Raw genomic sequence first — 27,616 nt, forward strand, 5'->3', positions numbered from 1 at the left:
ATTTTAGAAAATTCAAAAGGGAAAAACAGCTAAGTGCCAAAAAAACTAAAATTACCTTGCCTTCGGAGTTCATTTTTAACAGCTTCTACACCTCCTGTCTTTTCAATAAAGTCATAAATAACTTTTGATGTTTCTCTGTCTTTAAGTTGGGCTTCAGAGATCCCACACATATCAAAAAGATTCTTCAATTCTGGATCCAAATTATTGAGCTACAACAGACAAAACAATTTCTAAGTAGGCAACTCTTTTTCCAAAACAAACCTGACAAAACTTACAATTGACTTGTGTCCTTCTGAAGTTAAATTCACAGACATTTAAAATGGTTATGTAACTTAAATGCTAACACAATTTCTTTTATGAAAAGATAAGAACAAGAGAAATTTTTCTATTTTGTCTCATCTTTTCCATGCCTTAAGAAAGGGCATTCTATTCCTTTTTTTATTAATCCACAAGACTAGGTCCTGTGTTCATCTATTCTAACCTGTCCTTAACAAGATTCAGCTTTAATCTTGAATTACCCGTTAGTTTGAAGATCTGAGGACAAGGACCTCTTTGTGCTGCACAGCACCAACCAAATGAGTGGCAACAGTGCCTCAAAGAATAACTACTGTTAAGAAACAAACTGGATACTAAGAATTTGGTTACACTATTTCATTAATTTGATAGATTCTCCTAAAATTACTAAAAAAAAATAACATTTTTCTTTTTGCATTCAAAACACAAAATGTGCTTACTTAGCACATAATCAAAGAATGCAAAAAAAATTTATCTTAAGGGACTTAGCAACTATGACAGAATAATACTATGGATCCAAACCTCAGCAGCACAAACACACACAGCACATTATTCCAATTCTAATACATACTAGGTTTTAAAACTATAAATAAAAATCCAAGGATAAGCCATAGATTCCTATATATTAGTAACAAGAAATACAGCTTTAAAAGACACTTACATCAAACCCTGTATTTGGATCCCATCCAACATGTCCAATGTGTCTAAAGTAGAACATAGAAAGAAATTAGAAAAGTAAATGTATCATGGGCTTGTGAAATAATGCATAAAACACTTGAAATCTGTTATATACAGCCCAATTTCTTTGGCTTCTTGACAATTCTTGCTGGCGTCTTCCAGGTTATTTATGCATCAAAGTTAAAATAAAATCATGTTCAATAATAAGTTGAATAAAAAAATAATTACATCTAACTTTTCTGTTCAGATGGGTAGAAAAGTAAACTTTCAGATTCACGGAAGAAGCCTGACTTGGTAGCACACACATTCCTAGATACTTGGAATTCTAGGCCAGCTAGGGCTACACTGTCTTGAGAAATAAACAACATAAATACCACCGAAACATCTTCTAACTATTAAAGAGATGACTGTGGGCATTCTTCACTGGAAGCCTGCCTGCTCCTTGGGAGCGCCTTCTCACCTTTCCCTAATAAATCTATTAATTCTTTTTGTGCAAATCAAAAACAAACAAACAAAACTAATGAACATACACATCCTTCCTGTTACAGTTTGAATGTAAAATGTCCTCCACAGGCTCATGTATTTGAACACTGTTCCCAGCTAGTGGTGACATTCGAAAGGTTGCAGAATAGTTATGAGGTGGAACCTTGCAGTTTTATAGACTGGCCCCACTTCCCGTCCTCTCCATATCCCTTACGCTTGTGTAGCCATGTCTTCTCCACCATGATGGTTTTACATCCGCTTGGATAAAGTAAACCAAAGCAATCACTTTCTCCTCTAAGTTGCTTTCTGTTGGGATACTCTACCACAGCATCAGAGAAGTGACTATTACAGAGAACACCCCCAAACCAAATTTTTCTGAAAAGTTAAAAATCACGAGCAGCACAGAAGACATAAAAAAGAACAAAGATAGAGCCGGTGTAGCAGTGCACACCTGCAGTCCCAGGTACAGCTCTGGAAGCTCAGGCAGAGGAGCCTACATCCTAGGCCAGCCTAGGTAACAGAACAAGACCTATCTTTTTAAGTGACAGAAGACTGAGTCTTACTGGAAGTTACTTGGTGTTCCAATATCTGCCTTGGTTAGTCTCTTCTTTTTAGCCTTTCCTTTCTTCTTTTCTTTGGTGTGGGAGATGTTGTTGACTTGTGAACCATAAAACCTATTTGTTGTGATCTCTGGATTTTTTATGTCAACTGTAGCCATGGGTAGATTGGGACCTATAAAGAAAACCAAAATGGTATGAGAGGGATACAATTAAAAATATGATTTTATATAATCATCATTTATAATTTACTATGCTTTATTTTTTAACTTATGCCTGCTTACTTGTATCTCAACATTAAATATTATGAAGTACAGTAATGTCTGTGAAATGTAATTAACTTTATCCCTTAATATTTTTTCTTTTTTACTGTAATTCTGGTAAAATGATATGTACAATACAAAACAACACTCATATGGAAATTGATGGCATCCTAGATCCCATCCTCTTTGTTTCAACCTTATTTATCTATAAGAAAAAAGATACTTTAAAATATTTTACTACCATCTTCCCCCAAAACAGCCAGATCTAAGTTCACGAATATTTCCCCACCAGTACATATGTTACATTGGTTATCAGAAGCACAAAGCTCAAATACTTAAATTGAAAGTAATTCTAACACTCAGAACGCCTGCAAAGATCTGATGATAAAAGTACCCAGGGACTTTCAGAGATTTCTGTCAGTAACATCTCTAAGAGAAACACTAAATGATGTAGCCTACAACTTGCATATAATAAAAGATACTCTAAAGAAATCAAAGTCTCAATGCAACAGATTCAATTTAAAAATTCTTATGTATCCCCAAACTCAACATCCCATTTTTTAACACACACACACACTTCTCTGACAAAACCTCCTCTTGGACCAAGTTCCTGTGTGATCATTTCATTAACAATTTTCAAAATGTATCAAAATATCACCACTACTTATAGATAAGAATCAAAGCCTGGGATCTGTGTGTGGTTTGAATGAAAATGGCTCCCATAGGCTCAAATGTTTGAATACTTAGGTCTCCAGTTGATGGAACTATTTGGGAAGGATCAGAAGGTGTGGCCTTGTTGAAGGAGGCATGTTACTGGAGGAAGGCTTTGAGGTTTCAAAAGCACATGACATTCTCAGTTAGCTCTCTCTTTGCTTCTTGCTTTTTGGATCAAGATGTAAGTTCTCAGCCACTGTTCCAGTACCATGTTGGCTTACTTGCTGCCATGTTTCCCACCATGATAGTCATGGACTCTAATCCTAACCCTCTATAGTTATGAGCCCCAAATTAAACACCTTTTATAAGTTGCCTGGGTCATGGAGTTTTATCACAGCAACAGAAATGTAGTTAACTAAAACAGACAGATGGCATCTTAGCTGCCTAGTGGGGACATAAACTTTGAAAGGGCTTTCACCATTCCCTGAGAAGATAGGCTCACTGTGCCTAAACTTTGTGCCAACAACAATTACACTTATCATGTAGGAAGGGTCTGGAATCATGATTATATGCTATGTGAAAACCCTAGGCACTGAATCTCTGATGAGCTTTTCTAATGAGCCTTTCCTCTGGATGACACTGTACATACTTCCACAATTCACTACTGGGGGATACAGTCCACTGTCTGTGGCTCTAGAATTCATCCCACATAGCTTTCTGTATTTATTCTGCTTGCTATCTCTTCACTACACTGGTATTTTCAATAAGTGCAACAACATATTGAGTCTAATGAGCTCTCCTAGTGAGTACCAAACCACGAAAAGTTATTGGAGGAATCCTAAACAAAATCAAATAGAAATCCAAATAAATTACAGCAATGGTTCTCAACCTTCCTACTGCTGTGACGCTTTAACATAGTTCCTCATGTTGTAGTGACCCCCAATCATAAAATTATTCTTATTGCTACTTTTTAACTATAATTTTTGCCAATGTTATGAATCGTAATGTAAATATCTTGGGAGACAGGTGTCAAAGGGGTCATGACCCATAGGTTGAGAACTGCTGAGTCCCAGGCTGATACAAAACAAATGATCATTTAGTATCAATTTGGCTGCAATTCTTTACTTATATTGAAAATCTCAATTGTACTGAAATCACTAAAGTTATCTGAAAGCCTTGCTTATATCAGCAAGAGCAACTAATGTATTTCTGAGGAAGTTTAAGAATGAAGAAGAAGCCAGGAAGGCTAAAGCTGACTATATCATTAAGACCAGATTGGTCTATATGAATAATAACAACAAAGAGGAAAACCAAAGCAAATGGGTGAAGAGGACAGGAAGACACAAACTACCCCTTCCTAATTCAGGACAACTGGCACAAAAAAAAGGGTTTTAAATATTCTTATGAACAACAGATACCTCATTTTAATTTTAATCTTAATTTCAAATTCAAATCTAAAATAACTCAAATTTCTTTTTAATTACAATGAAAGAGAACTACACTAAAGGCAAGATAGCTGAGAGACAGATGACATGGAGACACACTGCGGTTGGAAATATAGGAATATATGCAACTTCTATATTAAAGTGTCTTTTTAACAGTTATGATTTGAAAAGGTCTGATAAGCTAACACGAGGAACCGAGAGTGCCAGCAGACAGAGCAAACCATAGTTAAGGTGTCCACTGCCACCTACTGGTGACATATTGAAATACAGCAAAGCTATAATTATCAAAATTATTGTTCCACACAGTGGAGAAAACAAAACTGGCTGTACTAAAAAAGCCAAAAAATTTAAAGCTCTATGAATTCGAGGCTAGCCTGGTCTACACAGTGAGTTCCAGAAAGTCATGGATGTGCAGAGACTGTCTCAAAAAAAAATAAAAAAAATAAAAAGCAAATCAAAACAAAAAACCACCCCTCCACAACCAACCAACAACCCAAGTCAAGCAACCAAACAAAACTAAGAGAACTCAATAGGAATATTAAAATTGTTATCTATTCATAGCAATCAAGTGTCTGTTCATAAATACATGTTGTGCACATTGAAATGTTTCCAAAATTTTAAATAATCCATACATCATTTAATATTTCAAGTTATTTTCTCAAAAGTTAGATGCTACACCAAACACAAAACACTAAAATATTGGCACCTATCAGGAAAAACTTCTAAACTCCATTAAAGGTTCAGAGAAGAACAACCCATTTACTCAGTGGTTTCTTTTGCCTCTGCCACATACCAGCTTCCAATCTTGAGATGTGCTATCTACTCTCTTATAGGCCTGCATTTCCCCATAAAAGTCAATTTTAACATGACAATAATTAAGGTCAACGCTTGGGTCAGGTTACTGGGGAAGAATTCTGTCCCCAATCTTAACTGTGCTGTGATCTGGAGCAAATTACTTATAAATTCCTATTTGTAATCGATTACATGGTAGTAAAACAGGTCCTACTTCATCAGATTTCTGAACAATGCCTGGCTGGTGGTAAATGATAATTAACTGGAATCTGCTATTATTGTCATTATCTTTATGATAACTGACATTTATTAATCGCTATGCTAAGCATTTTGAATATCTTTCATATCCCACAGCATTCCTATACATTATTATAAGTAATATTTCCATGCAAAAGACAAACTATGTCAAACTTTGGTACAGAGCAAACAATACTGAAGGCAATACCTATTCAAAAACTGAAAGGTTAAATAGTAAAATTTAATACATCTCATCTGTGGTTCATGTTTTATATCTGGAAAAACAGACTTAAATACAAAATTATAACGCAATCTATCTGTGTAAAGGGCACACACCTCAACAATTACCAATGGTCATCCTATATTAAGAACTTTGCATTATGAAAATTTCCCTGCATAATCTTTCTAAGTTCTGAAGAGAGGATTTGGAAGGCATCTCAAAATCAGCAGATAAATCCCCTCTTATAATTAGGTTCTTGGAGCAATAAGATTTTACTTTTAAGGCTCACATCATATGTGAACAAAGTAATGGAGCCTCCCTCCAGAGAGAAGAACATGGAGGACAATGAAGAAGAAAAAGTAATAATTATTCACCAGATTTAAGAGTTCATTACCAAACTCCAGGGGGCTGTGTGTATAACAGCCAGTACTAAGCACTTTTAAACAAGTAAGTCTTCATTTAACAAAGTGTGTCATGTAACACATGACAAACATTAAACATTAAATGTTATAAAGGAAGTGTTTTGAAATGGAAAAAAGAAGTAAATCTGAAAAAGAAATAAACACATAGACCAAATAAAATGCAATGCCTTCAGGAAAGACTTAAGCACATGCACTTTGTAAACAACCAGCTTGGGAGGACAGAAGAGAATACTACTCACGTTCACACTGTACTTTCACCTTATGTGAGGAAACAAATTATGAACAGTAAATTTCTAAGTTTAGTCTATCATTCCATAATTGAAAGCAAGAATATATTAAACTATGATATTTGATCATAAATATTAAGCATTAACCCATGGTACACATTTCTACAATAATTAAACTGTAACTTGAAAACTTTTTTTGTCAATAATCATCAAAAGCTTACCATTTGGAGCATCTCGTCTTTTCTCTGTTAAGAAAAAATCAGAACATTTATTAGACACATAAAATACAGACACACACACATACCTAATAAAAGTAAAACTTTGATAACATATTTACATAAATTCTTACTTTCGAGGTGATGTGTAGAGATTGCTAAGGAATCTTTCTTAAAAATCACATAATTATCCATACAGAAGAAAAACTCAATCAAAAGCTTAAGATTATAGTATGAGAGACTGCCGAGACAACTGGACTGGAGTGAGCAGAGAAGAAGGCAATCAGCAGGTGAGGGATTTACCATGGAGAGAGACCCATAGTGGAAGGTGGGAACTGAAGTTCACTCAGCACAGAAGCTCTCGGGTGACATTTAAAGTCTAGAGTCAGCACTGTGTGCAGACAGCAGGAGAAATGGGCAGCAGCACTGGGAAGTGAGCGATACGTGGATGACAGCTGTTATGACAATGATAACCAAACTACAATCCATAGACAGAACCAGAGGGAAGGTGCAGAATAAGGAATTAGAGGGAACAGAGATCTCATTAGGGAAGAAAAATACAATATATATTTATGGATGGATAGGTAGGAATTTCTGGAAGGATCAAGTAGGGACAGGTAAAGAGGTGAGGAGAGGACGTAGTGGGAGAGAATATGGAGAAAGACTGCTAAAATTAAGGGGCATTTGAGGGATATACAAGTGAAATTGCAAAATAATGGGGAAGGCAGAGAGCTCCCCCTCCTAAAAAAGCACTTTAACAATTTTTTGTTTGTTTGTTGAAGGCACTGGTGGACCCAGAACTTGCTATGTAGGTCATATAGAAATTGCTAAGCTAGCCACAAATTCATGGACAAATCTCCTGTATCCTCTGCCTCCCATGTGCTGAGGTTACAAACACACACCACTATAACTGGCTGCGTTTATATAATTTTAAAGAAATATAATTTCTATATATTTTTCTAATACAAACTTTTCTGAAATTGTAAGAGAAACATTAATGACTAATGCAGTAAAATAGCTAGCTTGTAAATAATAACAAACAAAATTTTATTGGTGGACTAAAGAATCCTACCAATGGGAACCATAGGTGTAACATTCTATCTCATCATCAGATAAAGAAATAATATCATCATTTAAAGGAAGCAATTTCTATACTGTCAATCTTTAGTTTTTAAAATGATATTAGTCTCTGTATGCAGACTGGTGCCCACTTAAAAAAACAAAAGGTTCAAAATGTAAGTTTTGACAGCAATTCCTGAAGATATATATCCATGATTGGAAGCCATTTAAGTGAGGAAAAAAAAAAGCAGAACAGCTTGGCTGAAGAGACAGAATCTGACATTCATGTGAGACACTTGCTAAAAACATTAACAGAACAGTGTGTGTCTGGCATTTGGGATGTTTTAGTATCACAGGACGACTCATGCTACAATGTGGGGCACTATGTGCAAACCCTAACACACACTGAAAAGGACATAGCCTAGTGAACTGAATGCAGTGCTTAGGAAGGCTGAATCTATAGACTGTATCACAGAACTACTTAAAAAATGGAACCAGTAAGACCAAAGAAAAAGCCTTAAAGAACATGTGATAAAGGACTACAAATGGTACAAACTAAGGAAAAGAAAATGGATTAATCTAATGTTACTGACCTATGTGACTAAGAAAAAGGGAGACAGGGTTCGACTTAGTATGAAGACTCACTATACAGTGATCAATTCAGCCGTGGCCTTAATGTCATGTTCTCTATGCAACTGAAACATTTTACCTAAAGTTTAGATAGCCACTAGATGCAGTAGATTCCTATACTAGGTAAAAGGCTTGTGATCTTACCTCTTTCAAATAAAAGTATTTTTAACAAGAGCTTTGTATTCTTTTTCTCTTTAAAATGTTACTTGTTCTGACTAATGGTTTTCCCAAAAGATCACTAGATGACTGTCACAAAATCTCACTAAAAATGACACTGAAGGCTCAGAGAGATAGGAATGTGCTTGCCTAGCAAGTGTGAGGCCTGGAGTTAGGATTCCAGAATTCATGAAAAAGCTTTGCAAGTGTGGGCTATAATCCCAACATTGAGAAGACAGAGACAGGGGAATCCCAGAATAAGCTGGTTAGCTGGACGAGCCAGAACTGACCAGTCAGACAGAGACCCTGACTTAAAAGTAGAAAGTGATCAAGGAAGACAGCCAAAGCCACAAGACACCATTTTCAAGCCTCTACACACTAGGTACATCTGGGAACAGCAGCCACACACACACAAACAAGCACACCACACACAAAGGGGATGTGTGTGTGCAAAAACAAAACAGAACAAAGACACTGAGCCTACGTGTTAGGTTTCAGTGTAGTAATATGGGGCGGCGGCGGGGCAATGTATCAGAACATTAAGTACTTCTGAAATAGAAACAAAAAAGCTGTTCTTGACTGTACAACTGCAGGGCTCTAATTATCTAATTATATTATTTATTCATCATAAAGAGAAGGTTGATTTACTTTATCTCAACATGTTTTTAAAAAAAGTGTGTGTGTGTGTGTGTGTGTGTGTGTGAGAGAGAGAGAGAGAGAGAGAGAGAGAGAGAGAGAGAGAGAGAGCGCACAAGACTGAGATCATGTGTGGAAATTAAAGGAAAACTCGGGGGAGTTTGTTTTCTCCTTATACCAAATGGGTCTCTTCCTTCTTGGAACTCATTAAAGAACAATAAAAATACATAAAATAGTGTTTGTTTTTCTATTGCTATTTCTAGATCCAGTGCCTTCCTTCGCTCATTGTTAAACACACTTAGCTCCAATCCAGGGTAACATGTACCCTTAGAAGTACACAAAGATGTTCAGAGAGGCTTATTTTAAGCAATCTGTTCAGCAGTCACTCCTATGAGACCCCTGAGATTGCTATGCTTAACAGGATATGCTTAACCTTCCCCAATCAGTCTTTATTTCACTTCAGGAAGGCTAGGGACAGCTAACGATAGCTCTGTGCTAATTAATTTAAACTTCGACACTATCCTGTATCACTTTCTAATTGGTGTATATGTTAAAAGCTATCTTATGCATTAAATTAAGTTCCTTATGACTGTACAGTGTACGGCACTGGAACAAAAAGACAAAGCAACATTTTCAGATTTAGTCTGCAATTCTCCTTATTTGTTCTTAAGCTTCTTCTTCTTCTTTTTTTTTTTTTTTTTTGGTTTTTCGAGACAGGGTTTCTCTGTAGCTTTGGTGCCTGTCCCGGAACTAGCTCTTGTAGATCAGGCTGGCCTCGAACTTTCCAGAGATCCGCCTGCCTCTGTTCTTAAGCTTCTTAAAAGTATTTGTTTACAAAACATAAAAGTACTTAAATTTGTTTTGAAAATTCCATTAATAATTCAAATTTAAAAGTTAGTAAACATGGAATGTTATCAGCAAAATCAAAAAAGGTTACTGGAGTAAAAGTGTTTCTTTTGAGGCAGGTATCTTGGAGCTTTGTTGTCAAGAGGGCTAGACAATAAATACTTTGGGCTTTGATGACTGTATGACTCTGTCCCACCTCAACTGTGCTGTGACAAAAACTGTCCATATACTGGATGCACAGGAATGAATGGAGCCAGATACCGACAGTTTATAAGTAACAGCCAACAATTCACATCTGTTTGGTAAACAGTTTGCTGGCTTTTTTTTTTTTTTTTATGTGCAGAAAGGGAAGGAAAAGCAAGAAGGTGTTTACCAGATTTCCGCTGCCGTCGGCCCAACAGGTCTGTAACTGCTTTTCGGAACTTTTTTGCTTCTTCTTCATTGGCAAAATTAAGAGCAACTTGACAAGTCTGAAATATTTCCATCAAAAGGAACAAACAAAGTGCATGAATTTAGCTTTATGTAACAACAGTGGCAACCAACAGAAGCACATTTCAAAGGAGGGAAAGTTTGGTTTCTGACAGTTCAAACAAACAAACAAAAACCCAACAACTTTAGAACTTAAGTAACTTTTTAGCGAAAAAGCCCAGGCAAAAGTAAAGGCTGTTAGAAAAATCTTCCTTACATGGCAGAAACTTAAACAACTAAATACTCATTAAGTTTGAATAAAAATAGCCCCATAAGCTCATAGGTTTAAAATGCTTGAACACCAGTCAATAGAATTGTTTGGGAAAGATTGAAGAAGGGTGGCCTAGTTGAAGGGGCTGTGATACTGGGGGTGGGCTTTGAAGTTTCAAAAGACTAGTTAGTACCATTCCCAGATCTCTTGTTTGTGGGTCAGATGTAAGCTCTCAGATGCTGATCCAGAGCCACATACAACTGCCTGATGCTAGGATTACCACCATGATGGTCATGGACTCAACCTCTGAAACTGTAAGCGCCAAATAAACTATTTCCTTTATAAGTTAGTTGCCTTGGTCATGGTGTCTCTTCACAGCAACAGAAAAGTAACTAAGACAGTAGCTAGCAGAGTAATTATCAAGACAAAAAGAGTCAGACTTACATCTCCAGCAAAGGTATGAAAATATCCTCTAGGACTGTTATATACAAAGTTATTGTATAGTTCTTGTTCCCACAGTAATTTCCCATCCTAGAAAAAGAAGGTTCAAATTTACTAAAAAAAAAATAGCTCTAGGACTAAAAGTACACAACCCATTAAAGGAACTGTTTCTATAAACAAAAACTTTCAGGAACATATATATGCCATATACACAAATACTGTCATACAACTTAGTGAAATCCATATAAGGGAGCTTCATTCAACAGGGCAAGCATTTCCAAGTAAACTCACTATGCACTACTAAGCTCACTAGATTACCAAGACCACATGAGCAAGTGAGAAGTACCCATGACCAATGTGCATCCCCATTAGCCAAGATTTTTTTTTTTCAAGTTTTTTGACACAGGGTTTCTCTGTGTAGCTTTGGTGCCTGTCATGGAACTTTCTCTGTGGACCAGGCTGGCCTCGAACTCACAGAGATCCACCTGCTTCTGCCTCCTGATGGCTGAGATTAAAGGTATGTACCATCACTGCCTGTCCATTAGCCAAATTTTTAAGACACTTTTTATCAAACACTGTAGTAATATCTTTTGCTCTTTTCCTCAATTTACAGATGCAGAATAATCAAAGACATCTGCTTTAGGCTGTTCAATAATAAATTTAAACAAGAGATGAGAGATCCACATAATACTGTCATATCTACAGCTACAGTGAAAGAAATATATTTATTCTTCATGTCACTACTTCTGGATGGACTGGGTTTAGCATCTGCAAGCCCAGCCCGATGAGGCTAAAAAGAAGAAGCTATTGAAAGAGGGAAAGCAGGCACCAGTGAAAAAGAGAACACTCTGAACATCTCCCTGAGGCCATGAGGAGTATTTGAGGGCACTAGAATTTAAGATATGACATGGTGGCCTTCTTTGTGAAAGAACAGTCCCTGAAGAATGAAGATTAAATATTCTGTAAGTTTTCTGACAAACTTTGATAAGTGGATGTACATATCTTAATAAAAAATAAAAGAATATAAAAAATCTGCTGTAAAAATATTATGACTGCTACACGGGGCATTTCTTTTTTTTTAGAGTAGTTACATAGTCATTTGTTTTGAAACAGTGCTTCTTAGTGTTGATAAGAAATATAAAGCTACTTTCAGGGCACTATTGCAGTCTACTTCATCAGTGAAGGTACACATTCTAAGACATTCCACTTACGTCTAGAGCCTATGTACAGCTTTCCCTGCACAAAACATACTTACAATAATGTTTAACTATACTTGAAGTAAGTAAGAACTATAATAAAACAGACCAACTACAGAAAAGGTATGTAATAAAGGCTATATAAAATTAATAATGAATTGTTCTCTTTGGGATTTGCTTTTTCACTTTTAAGACCATGTTTGACAAAAAGAAGGGACAGAAAGCAAAGCCATAGGAAAGAGGGGGTCACAATATTCTTATCTGGTGCCCCACTCAGTCCCAATATCCTTAAGTATTTACAATGAATTTCACCCTTCAAGTGTATCAATTTAAACACACACACACAAGACAATCAGAACATCTAGACTAAATTATAATCAAGGCAGATAACCACCTACGAGTTAAAATGAAATCAAAACAAAACTTACCTTAATGTCAAATATTCTTAAAAAATAAGATCTCTGAGGATTGTCCTTAACAAGACAAGCAACACCACTGCACTTCTTTGACCACATACAGTTCCGATCAGCTGCATATAACTGCACCACTGCCGAAGACATTGTCTGCAAAATACCAATGCACAACCATTACCTTCAAAACAACTGGACTCCCAGCCCCTGCCAATGCTCTGACTGCAACCTCCCAAAGCACCAACCAGGACCACCCAACTGAACTAGCTTCCAGAAACAGAACACAATTAATATTTCATTCTTAATTACTTCTTTTTGAGGTTATAACTAATAATAATACGCATATCAACAATTATCTGAAAAGTAACATTTATTGATTCTTAAAATGTCGGGCTAGAGAAATGGTTCAGGGGTTAAGAGCAACGGCTGCTCTTCCAGAGGTCCTGAGTTCAATTCCCAGCAACCACATGGTAGCTCATAATCATCTATAATGAGATCTGGTGTTCTCTTCTGGCATGTAGGCATACATGGAGACAGAATGTTGTATATATGATAAATAAATAAATCTTTTTAAAAATGTACCTGGAAACACATACTTAAAAATACTAACCTCATGTAATCGTTATTACTATTCTAACTTCACATTACACTTAAGAAACGCCAATACTAAAGAAGATAAATAATGTGTCTGATAAACTGCTAAGTACGAAAGCTGAAATGTGTGACTTCAGAACTTCTATTTTCACATCTCCTTAAGTATGACATTTTGACGACACAAACATTTAAACAATGGAACAGTCCTATCAGGAAAAGCTTACTTCCATAAAACAATTTCCCCTTTATGGCAAAGGAACTAAATCAAACCTGAAAGCAAGATTCAAGATTAGTAATAATGAACATATCAAGATAGTTGATGCCTCCTCTTTTAAAAATGGTAAAATCATGGCAAAGATTTAAAGTGACTTACACAGGTAGACCAGGGATTAAAAAGCTATTCTGAGGATGCAAAACCCAATCTGACCTACCACTGTCTGGATCTCCCAAGAACCAGATGCATTAGAGCTCTTAGATGGCAGAAGAGTTACCTCACCACTTGCAAGGGACATCTTGGGCTGACAGGTATTCCAGGATACCTGCTGCTTTCCTACGATTATGAATCAATGCAAACTCCCACTTTTTCTTTTGAAGGCAGCTACTTGATCTATTTCTTTTAAGGTGACACTCACAAAAAGCACCAACAAATCTGAAAATAACAATTAGAGTTTCCAAACCACTAATCTCATTCCTAAACCAAAATTTAGGGAGTTAGCTTCCAAAACAATTATTTTTCAGTGTAAATATAAAGTTACTTCAAGAGTCATTAGCATACATTATACACAAGAATGGGTTTCATTGCCGGGCGGTGATGGCGCATGCACCAGCACTCGGGAGGCAGAGGCAGGCGGATCTCTGTGAGTTCGAGGCCAGCCTGGTCTACATGAGCTAGTTCCAGGATAGGAACCAAAAAAGCTACAGAGAAACCCTGTCTCGAAAATCCAAAAAAAAAAAAAAAAGAATGGGTTTCATTATGATATTTTCATATAGGTACATAATGTATTTTCATCTTCCCCGCCCTCTCTACTCCCTATGATCCTCTTCTTTCCAACAAGTCCGTTCCCACTGTCATGAATCATGGAATTTTAAGCATACGCACACTAAATAATCAAAATCAGGATCTGATTAAGTAATTATGATGTCTAAATTCAATAAAATATGGGCACTGTATAAACTTAGCAAACTATATTACAACTTGGAGGTGTGGTATTTGGTATTATCTAATTACAATCGGGGACTGCCCTCTGTCAAAAGAATTCCTTGAACTATTATATAAACAAACCTTTAATTATGTCAAAATCAGGAATGTAAGATCAGTATACTACCAGGAAACAAAAGTCCATAAAGACATTCTGGGTAACAGTGCTCAATGCTGTATTTTTAATTTAAAAAAAAAAATCACCTAAGCTTCATGCAGGAAACTGAGAAATTTCTACAAGAAACATTAAAAATCATGAAAACCCAGGATGGTCCAGAGTATGCGCTCTCAGACACTGGCCCAATGAAAACATGCTTGTATTGCAGCACAAGTACGAGCTGACAAGTCCAGAGGCCGCCTGCTCCTGAGAGCGGCTCTCCGCCCACAGGTCACCACCACTCCGCCTGCTCCTGAGAGCGGCTCTCCGCCCACAGGTCACCACCACTCCGCCTGCTCCTCAGAGCGGCTCTCCGCCCACAGGTCACCACCACTCCGCCTGCTCCTGAGAGCGGCTCTCCGCCCACAGGTCACCACCACTCCGCCTGCTCCTCAGAGCGGCTCTCCGCCCACAGGTCACCACCACTCCGCCTGCTCCTGAGAGCGGCTCTCCGCCCACAGGTCACCACCACTCCGCCAGCTCCTGAGAGCGGCTCTCCGCCCACAGGTCACCACCACTCCGCCTGCTCCTGAGAGTGGCTCTCCGCCCACAGGTCACCACCACTCCGCCTGCTCCTGAGAGCGGCTCTCCGCCCACAGGTCACCACCACTCTGGGGTTGCATATCAAATCCTGCATATCAGATGTTTACCTTATGATGCACAACTACACACAGTTACGGAGCAGCAACAAAATAATTTTATGGCTGGGGCCACCACAACGTGAGGAACTGAAGAGTCACAGCATTAGAATGGTTGAGCACCACTTACACCCTCAAAAAGAAAATTTCAGCAAAGAAAGAGAAAACCAAATACCAAGCAGGGGGGAAAAAAATCAAGCAAAAAAAACAAACAAAAAAACTAAAATTTGTATTCTAGTGAAAATTTAGCAATTACAGCCCTTTGATATAGTACTACCCAAGCTTATCTATGGAAAGAAAAAAGCAAAAACAACAACAACAAAACCCAGGACACCTGACAATCTCTATTTTATCTGTTATCAAGGAGTAATAGCTTTAGAAAAATAAAAGTCTTCCTAGAGGCTGAAATTGTATTGTCAGAAACCCTTTGCTAACATCAATACTAACACTGTGTAACACTATTTGGATGTGTATGGAAACACAAAGAAAATAAAAACAAAAGTTTAAACACTGACAAAAATTTAAAATATCTGCGTATGCAATGAAAATTCAACTAAGCTATATTTTTCCACACATAATCTGACACTAGGAAAAACTAAGGAAAACCCAACAATAAGCAATTCTCAGAAATGTTTTTAAAAATTTGCTATAAGTATAAATTTATCCATTCCATTTTTACTTTAAGCTGTCAAAACTTAAAAATGACACATTATAGCATTTTATAAAGCCTTTTCTGATTGATTCATAATAACTACAATATATGTAAAAACAGCTTAGACATAAAACATTAATATAGAAATTTCTGACAATAACCACCAAGTATCCCTTAAATTAGATTGACAGTGGCTTAATTAACTGTGTATAAACATTCCTTCCATTCCTTTAAAGTAACTGAACTTAATCAACTATATTACTCTTGTCTCTCACAATCAAGAAGATATTAATAAAAAACAACCTAGGGACAAGTGCTTTGGAATAGAAATCCATTTCTTAATAGCCCAATAAAGGCCATGAATCTGTTAAGCAGAAGGAGAAAAATACACTACAGTGAAGATTACAAACCAGAACCATCAGACCTTGAGTAATTCAGCAAGGCCTTCCTTCTCAGAACTCTCATTGTCAGAGGCAATGGGAGGGGAGGCATATCCTGGGAAGTGAGATTCTCCTCCCCACTGTCCTTCAGAAAAGCATGGTCATACTCCAGGGTTAGCTCTGCAGGATGCAATCCCTGCCTGCCTGCTCTTCCTTCTGTTTCTCCAGAACTTTCTTGTGTACCTACTACTCTTGCTACATCACAGATCTTCCTCCAAGGTAGACTAATTTCATACCCAGTAAAATATTGTCATTTCCCACAACACATGGAATACTTTTGCAAACCTGTATTTACAGTCTCTGTTTCTAAAAAATATTCAGTTAAAAATGTTCTGATTTTGATACTGATACTATGCTTGACACCTCCACATGAAATAAACATCATTGCTAGGAATGAAATTTTATTCTACGCAGTATAAAAAAGCAGAAAAGTAAAAAAAAAACCCAACAACAAAATATTTGGTTGAATTCTCTTAACTTGAAGTGACTTCAATGAAGAAGTTTTATAATAAATAATACTTTTGCTCACACCGTCAACCTCAAAACAGAACCTGGAAATTTAAAACATAAAAACAAATGAAAGTAAAGCTAGCTGAAACCACGGTGGGAAGAGGAAAAGCAGGACAATATCAGCAAAAACAACAACTAGAATCACAAATGAAGAAAATGGAGCCAGATGAAAACAGACACAACGGGCAAAGTGATCTCTATGCACTCAGTTACTGCATATTAGCTATGTAAAAACTACTGTGGAAGGACATTGACTCATCAAATGTTTATTAAGTATCTACTACATTATGAGGGATCGTAACAGGAACAGGTGAAGGCAAGACCCAAAATGGAACTGAGAACAGGAAACGAACTGGACAAGGAGTCCGAGAGCACTGCAGCTGCCCAGAGGGAAAAGATAACTAAACACCACAGGAAGGGTTTCCTAAAGTATTATTTTACTCAAAAGATGAAAATGGATGGATCGGGGAACAAAGCAGGGAAGGCGCTAGAGCAGTCTGGGACACTGTGTGGGGTTGGCTAGTGAAGGAAACAGGGAAGGGAAAAGCCTAGACTTACTAAAACAACATCACACTCAGCTCCTGTCTGACAGATAAACAGCCATATACAGTTTGGTAATCTTTTTTGTCTGTCTGTTTGTTGGGACAGGATTTCTCCACCTTGGTAATCTTAACTGGAGACACAGAGTTCTGTAACAGCGCCTGGTGCCTCACTAGTCCCGCTCCCACCTGTCTTCCTTTCTGCTCTGTAACTATGCCTATCATCTGCTGTGACCAAAAGGACATCAGCAAATAAATACAAGTTTGGAAAGTGCTTGTACGCTGTGATCTGTTTTTCTGGAAGGCAGGATTGCTCTAAAAACTTTGGGATCAAAGTCTAGATGTCACCAACGATGAGCTTATTTGCTGAATAGTGAGAAATCAATTTATTCTGTTTCAAGTCATAAAACAGTGACTGGCACTGTTAGATTGCTTAAACTAAAGAACCTATCACTTGTAACAAACAGTTCTAGCTTTTTTCTCTATTATAACGCTTTTAGTTGTAACAGACATATACTTTAAATTGGCAGTAATTCATAAAAATTTTAGGCCTTATTATCATAACCAGAACAGATTTGTGGGGAGAAGGCATTTTTTAAAAAAACATTTCATAAACCGGGCAGTGGTGGCACACGCCTTTAATCCCAGCACTTGTACGGCAGGGGCAGGCGGATCTCTGTGTTTTCAGGCCACCCTGGTCTACAGAGCGAGTTCCTAGGCAGCCAGCACTACAGAGAAACCCTGTCTCAAAGTAAAACAAAACGAAACCAACAAAACAACAGAAGAAACCCCAAACACTTTATAGATTAAAAAGTCACACTGACAGGAATGTGTTGCACCGATCAAGGTCACTCAAAAGTTACAATCCTTCCTCTAGTCTCAGGAGGTGCCTGAAAGGCAAATTCTTAAACTACAAATCACCTTGCACAGACTTTTAGAATTCTCTAAATCCACAATGACAGTCACTGTAACTACAAATGGCAAGGCTTGTTAAGGTCTCCTAAGTTTCCCACCAGAGGGATGGTTACCTGTAGGCAAGGGGAGGCTCCAGGGCCTGTCTGCCCAGTGGGTGGGGACACTGCTAACAAGCACAGGTACAGATATGGGGTGCTCTTCTCTTGCTCTCCCTTTTCTATAGCTAGAAAACAAGTTTTTCATCTTTTCCCTCTCCTGCCTCCCTCTAGAAGTTTGTTAGATTATGGAAATCCTCAAGTTTGGACTGGAAGTTTCAGGGAATTGAGGTGGTCTCCTAGGGTTTCCAACTCAGCTCACCAAAGGTTAGCACTAGGAGCTAGGATTTAAACCCTGACTAACATGAAGGGAAAGAAGGCTGACAACATGTAACCACAACTGCTTCTCCCATGCATTTCCCGTGGAAACAATTAGGGACAAGAAAATGGGGAGGCCGGCACTGTGGCTGCTGGTAGGATCCGGTTATTGCAGAATTCCAGAGTCAAATGCTTGGTATCATTTCATCATAAATTTTATCACTCACACAGTCCACTTCCATTTAATAAAACAGTGATATAATGGTATTTTTCCTTCTGAATTTTGAATTTGTTTTCTGTTAAAATTGTTTCTTATGCTAAATAAATGCTTTAATTTAATTTTGATACCTTTTATTGAAGAGTCCCTCCAAAAATTGTACACACTTCAAGACAGAAAACATACATTGCCTTAAGACAAAAACGATGCCATCAGAAAACAGGATTTCGTATCTAAAGAAAAAACATTTTCCAAAGCACACTTAATGATGACTCTCAGCCCCAAGAGACCTCACCCACTTAGGGAAACAGTAGCCAGGAATTTCAAAATCAACTAGATAAGGGCAGGCAGGAGCCTCCTTCGGGTGTCTGTGGGAGGGGATTCTTCCTACTTGTGCAAGAATCTTTTTAGTGATTACATTGCATTTGTTTAAAAGCTTGATTTGTACTGGAGGCTCAAAGCTCAAGGGAAAATATCTCTTTGTTTCAACATTAAGAGTACTTTGCTACTTAGCAGTTAAATTAGAAAAACACTTATTACTGAGTCTTTAGCTGTTTTCTTGGCAATTCCCACCCACAAAGTCTTCATTCTTGTTTCCATTTCTATTGAGCATCTGCTCTGTGACATGTGTGGTTGCTGTAGTTAATGGCAAAACCACCAATAGACAGCCCTCCCCTATTGATAGCATGTTTCTTTCTGTGCAGGTGCAATAATATTCTGACTTCTACAAAGATATACCCGGAGGAAGTTTACTTATTAGGTAATCTCTTCCTCAACCTAAACTTTTAGTAACTCCCCATCTAACCCAAGGTATGTATGAACCCTCTACCAATCCGGTGGCCCTTATTAAAATGAATTTCCATATGTCTGATAAGTACAGAGTATGTATAAAATGATAAGGGAAACGATTAGCTTCGAATCATAAAAATATTATGCCACAGTTCCATTCTCACGGAGCTTAAGATACAAGAAATTGTACCGGGTCTGTCCTCCCCAGGTATGTGCTCCCGCAATGCCTGGCATCATCTTTATTACCCAATCCGTTCGCTTAGGTCTCATTACCAGATTGTCATCTCCTTGAGCTAGGGGCCCTACAGGCACACAGCATGCAATTACACAAAGGTTCAAAGAAATATTAAAAGCAAAAAGCATTAGTACTTGACCTACTGAGAAGATACCCAACAAAAGCCTGCCTAACAAGAAAATTAATCCACTCCAATCACAAGACATCAGGAAGTACGTAGGCTACAGCTCTTATCTGCTGCTTCCTTGTCTCACTGTGCTGCTCTAATGAGCAAATCCACTCAAGGCTGACTACTCCCTGCCTCATTTGTAGCCTGTAAGGAGAGCAGTAACCTCAATTCTACTCTTATATTTCTCCTGCCTCAAGTCTGGGGCCACCTGCTCCTGTGCATGTCTGCCACCACCCGAAGGGGTGAGTGATCTGGTCTCCTCTACAAACTATCTTCTCTACCAAGAGATATTTGAGGTGACCCCTACCCCAGGCCAGGGGCCAAAGTAGCTGTATTCTAAGCTTCACTGTTACACAGAGAATTCCTGTAGCCCTGGGACCAGATCTTTTTAACAGGCCTTTCAAGTGGAAGGGTACTTCTCCCTTGGTGTGGTGGTTTAAATGAGGCCTGTCCTCCATAGGCTTGCGTATCAGTTTAGTGGAATTGTTTGGGCAGGTACAGGTGGTGCAGCCTTGCTGGAGGAAGTATGGCACTGCTTTGAGAGTACATAGTCTTGTCCTACTTCTAATCTGTTCTCTGCTTCATACTTGCAGCTAAAGATGTGAGCTCTTGGCTTCCTGTTCCAGCCACCATGCCTGCTGCGATCTACTACGCCTCCCTGCCATGATGGGCTCATCCCTCTGAAATCAGAAGCCAAAATAAACTCCTTCTTTAAGTTGCTTCTGGTCATGGTGTTCTGTCACAGAAAACGAAAAAGTCACTAACAGTTAATCAGTAACCCAAAATCTCTGGCAATGGCAATTCTCCGGTGGGTCTGAAGGTCTGAAACAGGGTGGCCCACTGCTCTTAACCTTGAAGGAGAGGCGGACTTCTTTTTCTCTGTCAATCTCTGTTCTCACTGTGAGCAGCAGGGCAGACACTTTTTTATACCTGTTTTACTTTCATTCCTATTGCTGTGGAAAACACCATGACCAAAAGCAACTTAGGGAGAAGCTTTCTTTGGTTTACAAAAGGTCACAGTCCACATCTATGAAAAGCTAGGGCAGAATCTCCAGCAAGACCATAAGCAGAAACCATGGGGAACCCTGCTTGGGGGCTTGCTCACAGGTCCATGCTAGCTTTCCTATATAGCCCAAGACCACCTGTCTAGAGGTGGAACTACCCACAGTGGGCGCTGGACCCTCCTGCATCAATTAACAAGACAATCCTCTACAGACATTCTCACAGGCCAATCTAATCTAGGCAATTCTCTCAGATGACCTAGGCTATATCAAATTAACAAAACTAACAAAGACAACACCCTACAGTGTGGGGAGTGAGTATACCCCACTATGAATGAGCACTCACAACATCGGCATTGTCATGTCAAAGATTCAATGCCTCAGAAGGCAGTGGCCTTTCCTGGTCCTGCTATAGATGGTGACAAACAGTTGCCTTTTAGCTAAAATCAGTATGTGATGAAACCACAGCTTCCTGGTTCTCCTATAAGGCTATTCGAATCCCTACAGAGAATGCCCCCACCCCCACTTCCTTGTTCAGGTAAACATAATGAGCATCCAAACAGCTAGTACATCTCCATCCGAATACATGGCCCACCAGATCCCAGCTTGATGTTACATGTGCCTTTCTTAATCTACAACACCCAGAAAGATGTCTGTCTTTCTTAATCATCTGCCACTCCCAGTACAATTTCTAGACTCTGCCACAGAGGCTAGAGCACTGTAGTTTCTTTTCTTCTTCTGGCCAGACCTCCTGAGACTGATTTTGTTCATCCAAGCACTTGCCCAGGACAGCATACCAAGTTCAACAGTTCCCTCTCCAGATGATGCGCTGGCAAGCCTGTTAAGTCCCATCACGGGAATTCCCAGATCCCTTATGCTTCCTGGGCCAGCTAAGAAGGCATTTTAAAACATAGTTCTCTTTTTAAGGTTCCCCAGAGCTTGTCAGAGTTAACAAATGATAGGTAGGGATGGCCCTGTGTTGCCCCTGCTCAGTTCCAAGAAACTACTGAAGAAAACACCTCCCAACAGTTGCCTCAAATTGAGTTGATGACTCTGTTGGAGGAATGAAGAACAGCAGCTAATGGACAAAACACAACTCCCTCCCAGGAAGTTTTCACAGCCTGAATTTTGTTCAGAAAGAGTCCCTAAACACAAAATAGAGGTGTCTTTGTCACCAACTCTGAGCAGCTAAATGATAAAACTGAGAACAGTCGATGAAAAGTAGCCATGACCTGTTACTACCACAGAGCTATCCAGTCTCTGCCCCCAAAACAAATGTCCACCCTTCAAGACTGTCCTCCTTTGCATGGCAAAGACTGCCTGGTGGGCTCGCCTAACCAAAAGAGGATAGTTCCCACCCATCCTCTCTCAGAGGCAGTTTTGCTATGTCTTTACCGCTACTTTCTTGCTGTATCCTCAACAAACCTATAGACAGAGCAAGAGTGTGCAAGAGAGAAAAAAAGAAGTGAGAATTCTCCTTTTATTGAATCTTTCCCAGGGGATTGGTTTGTTAGAGGATTAAAGTTAGGGTAAATTTTTAGTGGGTAGGAAATATCAAGAAATAGATGAGACAAAGAGCTATCACAGTGAAATAAACATGCTCAGAAAGAAAACTAATTTCACTTGGGGGAAAAATGATGACGACTGGTATAGTCAGGATTTTCACACCAGGGACAGACACTAGTGATTTCTGAGAACAAGGAAGACACAATCAAGAGCTTCCTCCACCTTACAGCCATGTCTGAACTTCAGAAAATACAAGCAATCATGCTCCAATAATACTTTTTATAGTTGGGCAGCAAAACCACAAAACACTAAAACTGAAGTTTGTAAGGGACAAGAAATGTTATAGAAGTAACATACAGTATATATAAAAAAGAGTTGCCGGGCGGTGGTGGTGCACGCCTTTAATCCCAGCACTTGAGAGGCAGAGGCAGGCGGATCTCTGTGTGTTCGAGACCAGCCTGGTCTACAAGAGCTAGTTCCAGGACAGGCCCCAAAACCACAGAGAAACCCTGTCTCGAAAAACAAACAAATAGATAGATAGATAGATAGATAGATAGATAGACAAATAAATAAATAAATAAACAAATAAATAAAATAAATAAATAATAAAAAAGAGTTGCAACTGATCACCTCTTTGGTTACATAGCATGGCATTAAGGAATCCTCACTTTTAATTTCTAAACATGTGGCTTAAAAGCTATATAAAATTTTCCTAGATTGCAGTTAGAAATACGGTCTTTTCAAGACTAATATCATGATGTGACTTGAACGGACCATTAACTTTTAGAAATCTAAAACATCCACCTGATTTAAAAGCAAAAATAGGTATTTAAAAATTAGCCAAGAATCTTTTCTGTTAGTCTGCATTCCTCACCTGTTCCCACTTTAGACACGTGCACAGACAAAAGGAGTAGGTGGGTGGCACCCGGAACCAGGTGCTTCGCCTTCATGCTTGCTTACTTAGGGCAAATGAGAAGGACTTACTTTCTTTCATCTGCTGTACATTTGTTAGCATACTCTTGCCCTTCGTTTTACATCTTTCTTTCTTCACATAACCACCTTTATCCTAAATAATCTCCTCTCTTCTTTCTTTCCTTCCTTTAAAGCCACTGTATAATATCCTGTTGTATGGCTAAACTGGTTTGTTTGATAGATTAAGCAAATATTTTTTTCTCCGTCATAGAGAAAATTTCTATTGTATCTATAATCTTGGGTAATTTTAAGGTTTAAAGAGTTAAATTAATGTAAGGTTTTAAATCCCAAATGATCTAAAATGGGTTACCCTATATTTACCCTTAAATACACCAAATACTTCATTGAACTCATTTTAACACTTAAGTGATAAGACTACATTGTCTGTGTACACACTTGGATACTACCCATTTTATGCAATATTTACTTGGTCCAAAGTCCTTTTTTTATTGTAGGACACAAACTATCTTATAATGGTGTTTCTTGGATGCATTCTTTTTTGACCATTCAATTCAGTTCACCTCCCAGGAACTTGTTCTAGCAGCGATGGGTTGTGGAAAGTGATTTAGGGAGCTGGTGAAGGCTCCATTGATCCCTGATGTTTGATTCAGAGCATCCCAGCCTTCTCCTGGTGCTCAAAACTTACTCTTCCTGTTTTGGATTCCATGAAATCCTCTGGAGACCAATAAATTCCTTTTTGATTAAGCCAGTCAAAGTCAGTTTCATTATTTTTTTTTTAAAAATATATCTTACCTAACACTATACTTCTTAAAGACTTCCTAAAGTACACATTCTTTTACTTCTGAACTCAAACCAGAAAACAAAATGCCTTTGCAGCCTAACTTTACTTGTATTTCGTATTTAATGAGCAACTCTAGAAAGAGCAAACGTCACACAAGAAGAAATTAAAACAGATGTGTAGTAAACAACAAAAGGGAGTGGATCTGACATTCAAATTGCCTCATCGTAGAGCCCACAATGCTGAGCACTGTTCTACACCAACACAGGAAATATTTATTGTCCTACTTTCTAAAAGGGGATTAGAAGATTTCAGTTCTCCCCTAAACTGTATACCACTTACAGCGAGACCTGAAATCCCCCCTTCCTCTGGCCAGAGGGACCTTAATAGCTCCTCCAGAGAAACTCTACTTCCAGTTTATTGTATTTCATGATTTCCTCTTGCCTGTTATCTATTAATACACAAGTTCATGTTCAAAAATATAACAGGTATTGTATTTGATTTTTAAAATGTGTTTAAAGGAAGAAAATGAACTAACTGAAAACCATGTCATTTTTATTTTCTTTAAGTGGTGCTGGGTACTGGACCTAAGATCTTAAGCCTGTTAGAGAAGTGCAATGCCACTGAGGAGACATACCCAGGTACAGAAAATGTCAATGCAGAACATGAGAGATATCTCCTGTTTACCCTTAGGATTTACCTTTAATTTGTTTTGGGGTATTTCTAAAAAAGAAAATGAAACTACTTCTTTGAAATATCTTATGACTTTCTTCTCTACAGAATCCCAAATAAAATTATTAACAACTATTTGGACTAAAATATTTGTATCATTATGAGATACTAATTGTATTTTTTTAAGGCACTGGTTTCATACAAGAGGAAACTAAAACATGTTTATTAATCTTCTCAGTCACAGATATAAAGACCAACTGAAGAGAATAAATCTTAAAACCAAACTGACTCACAATGGAGTCCACAATTCTACACAACACAGAAAACAATAACAATCATAACCACGTAAGGTTTATTTATCCAGGAATACAAGCAGTCTCAGCATTTTAAGTCTTCACATTAACAACAAAAGAACAAAGAAAAAAATAGTATTGTCATCTCAGTAACGATAAGAAAATGATGGGACAAAATTTAACATCTACTCATAACAAGAGTTTCCTCAACTTGTGGAGGAAATCAGAGCAGCTTTAAAATACAAAAATGAAGTTTCAAGAGAAATCATAAATCAAAATTGATAGATTAAACTTCAACAAGGGAGACCTCTTGATTAGAAGAGGTGATAATTCACCAAACAGGGTGACCATTGAATCTAAACTAATTTATAAAACTCACAAATGCTTTTCATTTGATCAGATATAATTTGCCAAAAAGAAACTCCCCAAAGTCAGGGTTGGGGAAAGTTTTGTTTTTGTCTTTTCAGGAAAATAAAATTCATCATCTTGAGGAATTTAAAGACCTTTGGACAAATAAGCAGCCAAGAAGGGAGAACAACTCAGAAAAAATTACCAAGAAAAGAATAATCTGACCTAATGTGATCTCTAAAGTCTCCCACAACGATGATTCCACCAGGACTGTGACAACGACACTGAAGTGACAAACACCACGTAACGACTGGTTCTGGACTACAATCTGCTCAGAACAATTTTGAGGTGCCTAGTTGAGATGGGCCAGCCTCACAGACAACTCTAGCCAGGACTTGGGACAAGCCTGCACTTTCCCATTATGCAGAGACTGAACAACAAATGATACAGCTCCCTCTCCCAGGACTTGACAACCCCAAATTTTTCTTTTCAGAATTCTCTTAAGATGCCACCACCCCAAACAGCAGGAAATAAATTTAAAAACATGATGCCCACATTCCCAGGAGGTAGGGTGAGTGCTTTTTTGGTTGTTCAATGGGTTATGGATATTATCATTGTTTAGTGTGGTTGGTTACAAGTTGTTATTAGTAATGGTCAGGAAAAAAGCTGAACAAGGAGGTTAGATTCAGAGTTCTTGGTTTGAAAAGAAAAAAAAGATATAGATATTATAGGCTAAGGGTAGATTATTGAATCTACTTTTAAAACAAGAAAACAACTACTTGTTTTAAATATTTTACATTGATATGGATTTTTACATACTGATAAGGCTATTTATATTTTATATTTTGTATATTGATTTAAGATTATTTGTGTTAGAACATACTCTACATACATTTCTGCTCCTGTTCAAGGTATTGTACCCATACAGCTCATTTAACAAGGTCGTGCCAATTTCTAGTTCTTGAAAGTTATTATAAACTATTTCTGGAAAGTAAAGAAATGCAGGTTAGCAATTAGTCACCTGTTATAATCAAACTTGCAGTTGTATTAGGTCTGTTTTCAAGGTCAAACAGATATAGTTTAGATAGATAGGTTGTCTTCAAACACTTCAGAGAAATACAAAATATGTCAACTAAGATGTTTTAATAACACAGGCTCGGGGCTGGAGAGATGGCTCAGAGGTTAAGAGCATTGCCTGTTCTTCCAAAATTCCTGAGTTCAATTCCCAGCAACCACATGGTGGCTCACAACCATCTATAAAGGGGTCTGGTGCCCTCTTCTGGCCTGCAGGCATACACACAGACAGAATATTGTATACATAATAAATAAATTAAAAAAATAGCACAGGCTCTTTTTTTTATGACGAGACATGCATGCTCCTGGCAGCAACATCTACTACAAAAAAGTGATGGGCATCAAAAAAACTCCACATGGAGTTTACTTTCTTTGTGGCAAAAGCCAGCCATTGGGGAAGAAAATGTCCTTGCCTCAACTCCTGACACTATGCTGTCCACACTGGAGAAGCTGGACACAAATGAGAGTGACTGCCAAACCTTGCCAAGACAAGGCAAGACAGTCCTTCAAAAATCCTGCTTCATAGAAAAGTATGTCAGATATTCTAGGTCTGTAGGTCAAAAATGGATGCCTGAACGTTACAGAGGAACCTTGGGTGACCGTCCAGGCTGCCAGCTGTTTCTATCATTTTTCATATATTTTGGAAGTTGCTTGCTTGCACTTCCTGCTTACTCAGTATTATTTTCTTCTTGGGTCTCTGAGGAAGTTGAAGACTAAATTGTTATAGTTTTCCATGTTTATCAGACTCAGAAAAGAAATTCACTAAAGAAATGTAAAGTATATAAGGTTGAGAGACATAAAAAGGTAATTTTGAGTTGGTAATGCAAGATAGAATAGAAAGTTAATTAGGTACAACACTTTGGACTCACCAAGATAAGACAGATAAGAGTATTTTCTCTGAATCTGTCAAAATGCAAACGGACTAGACATTGCTGATGTACTTATTGCCTGTATATATTGCATATAGTTATTGTACTTATTGCATATAGTTTTTCTTATATTAGTTATATCCTTTTTTAATTTTAGAGAAAAAAGGTGAAATGTGGTGATAGTTTGTTTGTGATT

The 27,616-nt window shown here is 37.9% G+C and overlaps 1 protein-coding gene across 1 annotated transcript in view; it reads right to left on the reverse strand.

Annotated features, from left to right (window-relative positions):
- Wasl (WASP like actin nucleation promoting factor) overlaps positions 1–27,616 on the reverse strand; it is a 54,306-nt gene that overhangs the window by 10,624 nt on the left and 16,066 nt on the right. Inside the window, exons 2-8 of the mRNA XM_041675466.1 lie at positions 12,559–12,693; positions 10,938–11,024; positions 10,188–10,284; positions 6,494–6,517; positions 2,019–2,187; positions 956–998; positions 56–209 (exon numbers count right to left, since the gene is read on the reverse strand). Coding sequence (XP_041531400.1) covers positions 56–209; positions 956–998; positions 2,019–2,187; positions 6,494–6,517; positions 10,188–10,284; positions 10,938–11,024; positions 12,559–12,693 — 709 coding nt within the window. The remainder of the gene's footprint in view (positions 1–55; positions 210–955; positions 999–2,018; positions 2,188–6,493; positions 6,518–10,187; positions 10,285–10,937; positions 11,025–12,558; positions 12,694–27,616) is intronic.

The sequence above is a fragment of the Microtus oregoni genome, unplaced genomic scaffold, assembly GCF_018167655.1.
Source record: "Microtus oregoni isolate MIOR12 unplaced genomic scaffold, Mior012 000026F_ref0000081, whole genome shotgun sequence".
Lineage (NCBI taxonomy): Eukaryota > Metazoa > Chordata > Mammalia > Rodentia > Cricetidae > Microtus > Microtus oregoni.